The 10,860-nt window shown below is 48.3% G+C and overlaps 2 protein-coding genes across 3 annotated transcripts; one reads left to right on the forward strand and one right to left on the reverse strand.

The window, feature by feature from the left end:
• Positions 1 to 2,260: 2,260 nt before the first annotated feature.
• Positions 2,261 to 4,656, forward strand: LOC138828240 (lymphocyte antigen 6G6e-like). The gene is made up of 3 exons (XM_070024136.1): positions 2,261 to 2,391; positions 3,250 to 3,375; positions 3,477 to 4,656. The coding sequence occupies exons 1-3, from the start codon at positions 2,340 to 2,342 to the stop codon at positions 3,701 to 3,703; spliced, it is 405 nt and encodes a 134-aa protein (XP_069880237.1). The 5' UTR covers positions 2,261 to 2,339; the 3' UTR covers positions 3,704 to 4,656.
• A 382-nt stretch (positions 4,657 to 5,038) lies between these two features.
• Positions 5,039 to 10,206, reverse strand: Ly6g6f (lymphocyte antigen 6 family member G6F). 2 transcript variants are annotated; one of them, XM_070024133.1, is made up of 6 exons: positions 10,129 to 10,206; positions 8,210 to 8,542; positions 7,861 to 8,124; positions 6,558 to 6,713; positions 6,176 to 6,242; positions 5,039 to 6,029 (listed from the first exon to the last, which is right to left on the reverse strand). In XM_070024133.1, the coding sequence occupies exons 1-6, from the start codon at positions 10,184 to 10,186 to the stop codon at positions 6,005 to 6,007; spliced, it is 903 nt and encodes a 300-aa protein (XP_069880234.1). In that variant the 5' UTR covers positions 10,187 to 10,206; the 3' UTR covers positions 5,039 to 6,004. The 2 variants fall into 2 exon arrangements, with proteins under 2 accessions (XP_069880234.1, XP_069880235.1); XM_070024134.1 differs by lacking the exon at positions 6,558 to 6,713.
• Positions 10,207 to 10,860: the final 654 nt, after the last annotated feature.

Raw genomic sequence — 10,860 nt, forward strand, 5'->3', positions numbered from 1 at the left:
ATAAACAGAAAAAGCCCTAGGTTCATCCCTCAGTACCACATAAACAGAAAAATCTGGAAGTGGTGCTGTGGCTTAAGTGGTAGAGTTGCTAGCCTTGAGCAAAAAGTCAGGGACAGTGACCAGGTCCTGAATTCAGGCCCCAGGACTGCCAAAAAAAAAAAAAAAGAAAAAGAGAAAAGAAAGGAGCTGGGCACTAGTGGCTCATGCCTATAATCCTAGTGACTCAGGAGGCTAAGATCTGAGGAGCAAGGTTCAAAGCCAGCCTGGGCTGGAAACTCCATGAGATTCTTATCTCTAATTAACCACCAGAAAACTAGAAGTACAGCTGTGGCTCAAAGTGGTAGAGCACTAGCCTTGAGTGAAAAAGCTTAGGGATAGCAGGTAGGTCCTGAGTTAGCCCCACAACTAACCAAAAAGAAGGAAATAAAGGCTGGGATGTAACTTAGTGGTAGAGTACTTGCCTAGCATGCATAAAGCCCTGGGTTCGATTCCTCAGTACCACAAACACAGAAAAAGTTGGAAATGGTGCTGTGGCTCAAGTGGTAGAGTGCTAGCCTTGAACAAAAGAAGCTCAGGGATAGTGCCTAGGCCCTGAGTTCAAGCCCTAGGACTGGCAAAAAAAAAAGGGGAAGGCATGAAGTGGGCATGGTTTTACACACCTGTAATTCCAGCATTTAAAAAAAGGTTGAGGCAGTTGGGTCAAAGTTTTAGGCCAGCCTGGGCTATATAATGAGACCTTGTTCCAAAAACTTATAAAAAGGATAGTATACATAATTTTGTACAATATGTAAGACCCGATAATGATAATAAATGACTTATCTTACTGGTTTATCTTTAAAAAGGGACAGGGAGTGGAAAGAAAACTAGTCATCATCTATTAAACCTGCCATTAAATAGATTCACAAAAACGCAGCAATGCCACTATGAGGTTGGAAACTCAAAATTATTTTCCACAAAACTATGTTTTGTTCATGTGTAATCATTTAATTGTTTATTTGTTCAATGAATCAACCAACAGCTATTTTAAATGTCCTGTTTTCAGTTCTGATACAGTAAATATTGATATAACCCACATAAGGAAAAGCTCTTTGGAGTCTTCAGTAATTTTTAAGAATACTAAGAGAAGTCAGGTGCTGGTGGCTCATTCTTGTTGTCCTAAGTACTCAGCAGGCTCAGATCTGAGAATTGTAGTTCAAAGCCAGCCTGCACAGGAATGTCTGAGAGAATCTTATTTCCAATTAACCACTCAAAACCAGAAGTGGAGCTGTGGCTCAAAGGAGCAGAGCATTAGCCTTGAACAAAGAAAAAAACAAAACAAAAACAAAAAACCTCAAGGAAAGCACTCAGGTCCTGAGTTCAAGCCCCATGACTGACAGAGACAGAGAGAGAGAGAGAGAGAGAGAGAGAGAGAGAGAGAGAGAGAGAGAGAGAGAGAGAGAGAGAGAGAGAGAGAATATCAAGAGACCCAAGTCCTCCCCCTTCTTCTCCTCTAGCCTCCCCACTTTGCACCTACCCTTTTAAGGTACTTCCCTTGGAGCTGGGGATAGAAGCCAGGGCCTCAAACCTGCTAGGCAAGCTCTCCACAACTGAGCGACATCCCTGTCCTCAATCTTTTCAACCCCAGTCTGCCAGCCTGCCATATTCCCCTCCTCCTGAATCCTACCTGAGCTTCCTTCCTGGTCCTTCTGCTTCCTCCCCAGTGGAAAAGCATCTGTCCCTCTAGTTCCACTCATGATTAATTCTTTCCTCCAAGGCAGTAAAGCTGGGAGGGATAATTAGAGAGGGGTAGGAATGTTGAGGCTTGGGGGGGATCAAAGGGATGCCAGCAGGGTGTGGCCACCCCTTCACAGCTGGGCTTTGTGAGTGGGGTGTGGGGGTGGGTGAGTGGGCATTATTGATGCGGTACTCAAGCACCACACACACTAACCATCTAGGCCAAGGTTGTTTAGGAGTATGACCTTGAGAAGCAGACATATTCTGAAGGGACAGACAGGGAAAACAGGGAGCAGAGAGAACCGAGAACAGTTTGCGGGAAGGAGGGTGGGGTACAGGAGAGAAGGCGACAGACGCAACTCAGGAGCGGCAGACAGAGTTGAGTTACCAACGCTGAGAGAACAGAAAAGACCCTCAAGGCAAGGACAGGGAGGGGCGAGAGATTTTGGGTGCCAAGAACAGAGGGCTGGGGCCCTGCTGTATCAGGCTGATGAATTGTCACCGTGCCACCCCCAGATTCTCTCTCTAGGAGTGTTTGTTTATTGGTTCCTCCCTATCTTGCTTAAACGCTGCACACATTGAATGCTGATCACATTCTCGCAGATTTCCTGCGCCCGAGTTCCATCATGGGCACCTCCAGCATCTTCCTCTGTATCCTGTTCCTCTGTGGAGCACTGGGTAAACGTGGTCTGGGGAAATCTTAGGGGATGAGGGAGAGCGGCACTGGGGCTGGGGCTTGAGGAGGAGTCTGAGGGCTGGAAGGGAGAGTAAGCTGGCAAGAAGGCCAAGAGAAAAGCCAGGGACTTGGGGGCAGATCAACTTTGGGTTGGCCTCAGGCCTGCCTGGTAAGGTGGAAGAGAAATTTGCTTTCCAAATCATCCCTTGCTGCTTCTTTGATCTGTTTTTCTGCTCTCCTTTATCTCATCTCTTGCTTGGTGCTGGGTCCCTTGATCCTTGTCCATTCCTATTTTCTTATCTCTGTTGACATCCACTTTGTTCACGTCCTCTCTCTACTTCATTAAGGGTCTGGCTTTTGTGTGTCATTCTTACATATTCTCTTGGCTTCTGTTCATATCTGGATGTTTTTCAATTCTGTGTCTCTCTCTTGTCTCGCCTTTATTTCCCTGCATGTTCTCTCCCCACCTTTCTGTCTCTCTCTTTTTTTTTCTACTTCTGCCTGCCTCCATTTCTTTCTTTTTCTTTCTTTCTTTATTTTTTTGTCGGTCATGGGGCCTGAACTCTGGGCCTGGACACTGTCCCTCAGCTCTTCAGCTCAAGGTGAGCACTCTACCACTTGAGCCACAGCGCCACTTCCAGCTTTTTCTGCTTATGTAGTGCTGAGGAATTGAACCCAGGGCCTTACTCATGTGAGGCAAGCACTCTACCACAGAGCCACTTTCCCATCCCTGCCTCCATTTATTTCATGTCTCCTCTCTTCCTCCTTTGTGTGTCAACTTTCTCTGGGTGTTCCTCTGTAGGATCTGGGACCTACCCTTCACCTTCTCCTCCCTGCCCTCCTCTCTGCTGACTTAACAGGTCTCACCACCTCCCCTGCCCGAGGTCGGCTCCACTGTTACACTTGCACCTTTGCCAAACCCTGCTACCCTGTTCCCACTGAGTGTCAGGACGACGAGGTCTGTGGCACCAGCATTGGCATCTCAGGTAGGACTCTGATCCCATGACCCTTCTCTGGGTGCCTCCTTACTTCCTCCTTCCTTCCCTTCCTGCTGCCTCTGTCTCTCTATTCCTCCTTTGTCCCACAGACCAGAATGATGAGGTCATCGAGAGGAAAGCTTGCCTTCCAAGGGCCCAGTGCCCTCTGCCGGGCCATACCACCTACTGGCTTCGCTCCTACACGTTGACGCATCACTGCTGTGAGCAGGATCTGTGCAATGCGGCCACCTCGCTGCAGTGGCCTCCCAGCCTCCTCCTCACCACCCTGCTCCTCCTTGCAGTCAGCTTCACCTGGGGAGGACACCTTTTCCACTAGCCTTGTATGGATCCCCAGCCTTTCCATCACCACAACCCTGGAAAGACCTGCATGGACATGATTTTGTCCAGAGCCCTCCTGAGAGCTGGGTCCTATAGGTATTATTCTAGCCCCTGCAGGTATCCATTCAGGAACACCTGCTCTGTGTCTTTTTGCCTCTTCTAGAACTAAGTGCTGCTGCTCCCTCTCAGCCTCAGCCCCAGAACTCTGTCAGGATAGCCATTTTGAAGGAGCTGTTGGTCTCAAACATGGGGATTGAAGGGGCACTATGAACAGAATCTTGCTAGAAAAGATGTAATTTGGGCCAGGTATTGGTGGCTATTCAGGAGGCTGAGATCTGAGGATTGTGGTTAGAAGCCAGCCCAGGCAGAAAAGTTCCTCGGGACTCTTATCTCCAATTAACCATTCAAAAACCAGAATTGAAGCTGTGGGTCAAAGTGGTAGAGCACTAACCTTTAGCAAAAGAGCTCAGGGACAGTGCCCAGGCCTTGAGTTTAAGCCCCACAGAGAAAGAAAGACAGAGAGAAAGAGAGAAAGAGAGAAAGAAAGAAAGAAAGAAAGAAAGAAAGAAAGAAAGAAAGAAAGAAAGAAAGAAAGAAAGGAAAGAAGAAAGAAAAGAAAGAACAAAAGTTAGGCAAGAATGAGAGGCCTTGAGTTCAATCCCCATTACAGGAGAAAACAAAAAAATTTAATAAAAGGGCTAGGAACCTGATAATGTTGTAGTATGTGCAGGATGTTTTGTGTATGTGTGTGTGTGTGTGTGTGTGTGTGTGTGTGTGTGTGTTTATCATTCAAGTGTGCATGGGTGTGCACTCTAAGAATGAACTGTAGCTACTTAATGGGTTGGAATGGAGTGCTGGAATAAGAACCATTTTCCCCTCTTTTTTCCATCTGCATCATTCTCATCTTTCCTGCCAATAACTGAGCTTAAGCCGCTTGGTGTGAACGTTGTAGGCAACATTTTTCAAAAGTGATTCTGCAGAAAGGCCCAAGCTCGAGCCAAGACTCCAAGGCATACTTGGTGTAGTTGCTGGCTAGGATGGGGCCAGGCACCCTGCTCATGTCTCCAGAGATGCCCTCCCCCCATCACCAGCTTAGGTTTGTCCAGCATTATTGACCCTAGTGGGGAGCCTCATAGCCAGCCCTGTGAATGTTCCCTCTGCCCAGGGAGAGAGGCTGTGACACCAGGATGCAAGGAGACACTGCTCCCAGGGAATCCCAGGCGATAAGCTATTCACACCAATGGAGAACCACAGGAAGCCTGTGTGCTTAGGATAAGGAGGGTGTTACAGTGGGAGTGGGGGGCAAACACAAGCACCCCCATTCTCACTGAGTTCTCCCTCCTCCCATCTAGAGAAGTCTGAGGCTGGTTAAAGGAGCTTGTTAGCTGGGTGTCGGTGGCTCATGCCTATAATCCTAGCTACTCAGGAGGCTGAGATCTGAGGATCATGGTTCAAAGTCAATTCAGGCAAGAAAGTCCATAGAACTCTTATCTCCAATTAACCACCAGAAAATCAGAAGTGGTGCTGTGGCTCAAAGTGGTAGAATGCTATCCTTGAGGGCAAGAGCTCAGAGACAGCACCCTGGCCCTGAGTTCAAGCCCCATGGCTGACAAAAAAAATAATAATAAAAAGGAGCTTGTTCCCTCTCAATTTTTTTTTCTTTATGAGGATCACACTTAGGGCGGAAAGAGAGGAGATCTGGCTTAATTTAGAGACAGGTTGAATCTTCTTCCTATGTTCAGTATTCCTCAGTCCTCCTGCTTATGCTTCTATCTTTTTCTCTCCTTCTACATTGTTTTTCTTCCTGTGACTCAAGTCCCCTTCCTCCTCTCTCAATCTCCCCACCATTACTGATACCCTTACCATTGCTCAAATCTCTGGCTTGTTCTAATTTCTCCCTGTGGGTGCGCACGCATGTGCACGCACACACACATGCATGCGCGCGCGCGCACACACACACACACACGTGCATACGCACACACCCACCCCTTCTCACCCTCAACAGCTCCCCCAGGCGCCTCTCAATTCCATAGTAGTTAGTGGTGCTCAAGGCCACCCCTCCACTGGCTGCTTCAAGACAGGAGACCACACCTTTTTGGGGTGACATCATGGACTAATCCTCTCCCATCCCCTCCCCCACAAAGATGGGTGACTGCTGGCCGCCAGATGGGCTGTAAAGTCACGCTGGCAACACTGCCCCTCCCTCGCTTGACAAGGTTTTTTTTCAGGGAATCTTTCAGGTGTCAGAAGGCCACAGGAGACAGCAGGTCACACATCCCAGCAGTTGATGTCACCAAGATCACCTGGTCTTATGGGTCGGTGGGCTGCGGGATTTGCAAAGCCCAGAGTCAGATTTTTAAAACGATAACTCCATTCATTTCCCAGGCACCGGAACCCCAGCCCCAATCTCACCCCAGGGCTTCCTTTCTCAGTCCCAGAGTTAAGCCTCTGCTCTACAGCTGTTCCTCACCTGAGATGGGCCAAGTGGATGTTCTCATATACCTGGACCTCAGGCTTGAAGTGAGGAATGGAGGCCTCTAGGGAAAAGCAGCCAGATGGTATGGAATTAATTCAGATAGGTGGGCACTGGTGGCCTGTAATCCTAACTACTCAGGAGGCTGAGATTTGAGGATGGAGGTTCAAAGCCAGCCCGCGCAGAGAAAGGCCAGGAGACTTATCTCCAACAAAACTACTAAGAAAAAGCCGAAGTGGAGCTGTGGCTCAAGTGGAAGAGCACTATCCTTGAGCAAAACAAGCTCAGGGATGCCCATTCCCTGAGTTCAAGCCCACCCCTCCATTAGAGATCAGAGGGAAGTCCGACCTTTTCCCTGGTATCCAAGTGAAGGACTTACCTCTGTCTTGAGTCACTTGGACTCTCTGTCTACAGAGCATGATGCCCAGGGCCAAGTTGGCAAATCCCTGGCCCACTGTGAACAGGAGCATGAGGACCCAGGACACATCCCAACTCGAGGAAGGGACACAGAGGCTGGGAGAAACATCCATGGAGGCTATAGGAAAGGAAGACAAAAAAGACAGGGAGGCCGAGTACCAGTGGCTTACACCTGTAATCCTAGTTACTCAGGAGGCTGAGATCTGAGGATCATGGGATGACAGGCATTTGCCACCATGCCTGCCTCTACAGTGGCCTTCGGTTGCAGAACAATTACATATTATTTTCTTCTGCCTTCACCATCAATGGGGCCATTCTTATACCTAGGTCATAAATCCTTTCTTTAAAAGACAATTCCCCCAGCAGTAATTTCTATTTTCTTACTCTTTGATATGGGAATTCCACACATAACCCCAAAAGTCTCTGATTACCCATTTCTTTTATTGGGAGGGGAGTCTGGTCGTGGGGCCTGAACTCTGGGCCTGGGCGCCCTCAGCTCTTCAGCTCAAGGCTAGAGCTCTACCACTTGAGCCACAGTGCCACTTCCAGCTTTTTTTTTTCTTTTTGCTTATGTGGTGCTGGGGAATTGAACCCAGGGCCTCATGCATGCAAGGCAAGCGCTCTACCTCTGAGCCATCTTCCCAGCCCCTAGAGTGCTAGCCAATAATCGAAAGCATCAGGTACAAAGTTTGAGTCCTGGACAAAAGAGAAAGGAAGGAAGGAAGGAAGGAAGGAAGGAAGGAAAGAACTATAGAATATTTCTATACTGAAGCATAGATTTCAGCTGCTGGTCAATTGCTTCAGAAAACTGGCTTAACAAATTCCTTTCTCAGCCAGGTGCCAATGACTCATGGCTGTAATCCTAGCTACTCAGGAGGCTGAGATCTGAGTATCAAGGTTCAAAGCCAACCCAGGCAAGAAAGTCTGTGAGACTCGTATCTCCAATTAACGACCAGAAAACCAGAAGTAGAACTGTGGCTCAAGTTGAAGTGTGCTTGCCTTGAGCTGAAGAGCTCAGGGACAGTATCCAGGTCTAGAGTTCAAGCCTCATGATCAACAAAAACAAAACAAAAACCTCCTTTCTCTGTAATAAATTTGGTCAATGAAAAAAAAAATGGCCTTCTGCTCTAAACATTGATGTACTCCACCAGCAGTGTCCCCTCTCCCCCCAAACCTGGCCTGATTTGCCTCCTATTTCACCTCTTCTCCTAACCATATGGGTGTGCCACAGGGACCATCCTTTCCCATCTCCTCCCTCAGTTTACCTGCCAGGCTAAAATTGATTGCTTTGTTTTGAGGCAAGAGACAGCGAATGATTCTTGGTCTCCGGCCTCTGTGCCCAGGAAGCCCCTCCGAAGGACACACCAAGAGCAGGGCTGCTCCATCACCCCAAAAGTACTGAACATGTCCTCTCACGGGACCCTTCCCCTCCTGCCAGGTCACAGAGTCCAGACGCCTGGCAGGGACCACAGAGCAGAGGAGAACAGAGCAGGAGGATCCGTTGGAGGCCTTTGCAGAGAACTGGGATCCTGGGGAGAGAGAGAGAGACCTCTCAGGGCTTGGTGTGGGCTTCCCTAGCCCCCAGTGACCCTTCATCTTCATCTCCACACCTACCTTTGAGCACAGAGACATCATACACCCTCCAATTCTGGTACCTCTGATGCTGCTGATGGACCACCATGCACCAGTACCGCCCAGCATCTCCATCCTTGGATCCTTCCAGCCATAAAGAATAGTTTCCCAAGAGTTTGAGCCTGGATTCTCTTCCAGATTTCCCAAGATCTAGGCCTGACTTGGCCACTTGAACTTGGGCCACCTGAATTGTGGAAGAACCTGCCGCAGGGCTGTAGAACCAAGACAGGAGTTCGTCCCCATGTTGGGTGGGTGGAGAAGGACATGGCAGCTCCATCGCCTCCCCCAAGGTCACGTAGATGGCCTGGATGCTGTCTGTGAGGAGATGGTTGTATAAGGATAGAGAAGGCCTCACATCAACAAGCCTCCACTTGTCCTCAAACCTCTATTTTTCTCTCCTTCTAGATCTCTCAGTACTAGTTTGACTGGGGAGCCCATTACTGAGGGGACAGTTACAAAGAAAGGGAGATAGAGAGAATATAAAGGCCTTCCTTCCCCCTCCAAGCCAGTGAAATAATCTGAGGGCAAAAGAGAAAAGACTGATGTTGGGCTCACACCTGTAATCCCACAGGAGGCAGAGATCAGGAGGATCACAGTTTGAGACCAGTCCTGGCAAAAAAGTTCTAGAGACTTATCTTAAAAAGTCAGGTGTGCGTAGAGCGCTAGCCTTGAGCTGAAGAGCTGAGGGACAGCGCCCAGGCCCAGAGTTCAGGCCCCATGACCAGACCCCCCCCCAAAAAAAAAAGTCAGGTGTGGCTGGGCACTGATAGCTCATGCCCTAAATCCTAGCTACTCAGGAGGCTGAGATCTGAGGATCACAGTTCAAAGCCAGCCCAGGCTTAGAAACTCCAGGAGACTCTTATCTCCAATAAACCACTCAGAAAACTGGAAGTAGTGCTGTTGCTTAAGTGGTAGAGCGCTCACCTTGAGCTGAAGAGCTCAGGGACTGAGCCCAGGCTCAGAATTCAAGCCCCACAATTGACCAAAAAAAAAAAAAAAAAGTGTGGCTGGGTGCTGGTGACTCACACTTGTAATCCTAGCTGCTCAGGAGGCTAAGATCTGAGGATCATGGTTCAAAGCCAGCCCAGGCAGGGAAGTCCGTGAGACTCTTATCGCTAATTAATCACCAGAAAAACAGAAATGGCACTGTGGCTCAAAGTCATACAGCACTAGCCTTGAACAAAAGAGCTTAGGGACAGTATCCAGGTCCTGAGTTCAAACCTCACTACCGACAAAAGAAAAAAAAGGTCAGGTATGGTTTTATACAATTAAGATCATGCATGGTCCAGCCAGCCTGGGCAAAACATGAAGAGAGTCTATGTGAAAAATAATGGAAGCATCTGGGAGCTGCTGGCTCATGCCTGTAATCCTAGCTACTCAGGAGGCTAAGATCACTGGATCATGGTTCAAAGCCAACCTGAGCAGCAAAGTCTGTGACTCTTATCTCCAATTAAGTACTTCTTCAAAAAAGCCAGAAGCAGAGCTGTAGCTCAAGTGGTAGAGTGCAAGCCTAGAGCAAAAAAACTAAAGACAGCACCCAAGCCCTGAGTTCAAACCCCAGAAACAGCATGAATGAATGCATGAATAAATAAATGAATGAGAATGGGCTGGTGGTGAGCTCAAATGGCACTGGAATCCAGGAGTTCAAGGCCAGCCTGGACTATATAGTGAGTCCCTGGCATGAATTTATGAATCAATGAACAAATAAAGGAAGAGAGAAATGATATAACTTGGACCCTGGGTGCCTTTATGTCTTTTCAAGTACTACAGGCAGAAAAGGTCAAATGAGGAAAGTCTGTCTTCTTGAGTCAAGATGCCTCTCCAGGCTCCTAGTGAGAAGACAAGGTGTCCCTTCTCCTCAACCTTTTTAATAGCTGGAGAATCCCCATCCCGACCCTTACCTGCATCAGCCAGTGGTAGCCCAGATAGGTACAGAACGAGGAGGAATAAGACTGCCATGGGAAGAGCCTGCTAAGCTCTGTTTGCTTAAAGACCTGGTGTTCTCAGGGAGGAAGCACAGCACAGATAAAGACCCACACTCCCCAGCCTAGAGTCACATGGGCCTCCGGAGGGGATGGGAGTGCTGGGGTGATAAAACTCAGTGGCTCGTCTACTGGGGAAAAAAGTGACCAATATTGTTCTGTCCTGAGGGCAGGGAAGGACCTGGTCTAGGTTGTTCTTGTGTAGAAAGGTGTGGCTTTATACAATTAAGATCATGCAAAGTCAGCACCCAGGCCCTGAGTTCAAGCCCCACAACTGACCAAAAAAAAAAGTAAAACAAAGCCAGGCACCAGTGGCTCATCTCTCTCTCTCTAATACTGGCTACTCAGGAGGTTGAGATCTGAGGATCAAGGTTCAAACCATCCCAGGGAGGAAAATCCTTGAGACTCTTATCTCCAATTACAAAACTGGAAGCCTCAAAGTGGTAGAGTGCCTCGGGCCGGGTTCTGTCGGGATGACCGGAGGACACCTAGGGGAGGAACTGGAATAGGTGGGGAGATGGCAAACAGACAACTCACATACAAGAGGAGTGGATGCTGAGTGCGATTTAATGCAGAGGATAACAAACTTTTATAGCAAAAGTCTCCATGAGAAAGGGCAAAAGGTTACATAATCTTGCTGCAGGGCTTCAT

Source organism: Dipodomys merriami, unplaced genomic scaffold (assembly GCF_024711535.1).
Source record: "Dipodomys merriami isolate MVZ:Mamm:240054 unplaced genomic scaffold, mDipMer1.0.p SCAF_16, whole genome shotgun sequence".
In the NCBI taxonomy this organism is placed as follows: domain Eukaryota; kingdom Metazoa; phylum Chordata; class Mammalia; order Rodentia; family Heteromyidae; genus Dipodomys; species Dipodomys merriami.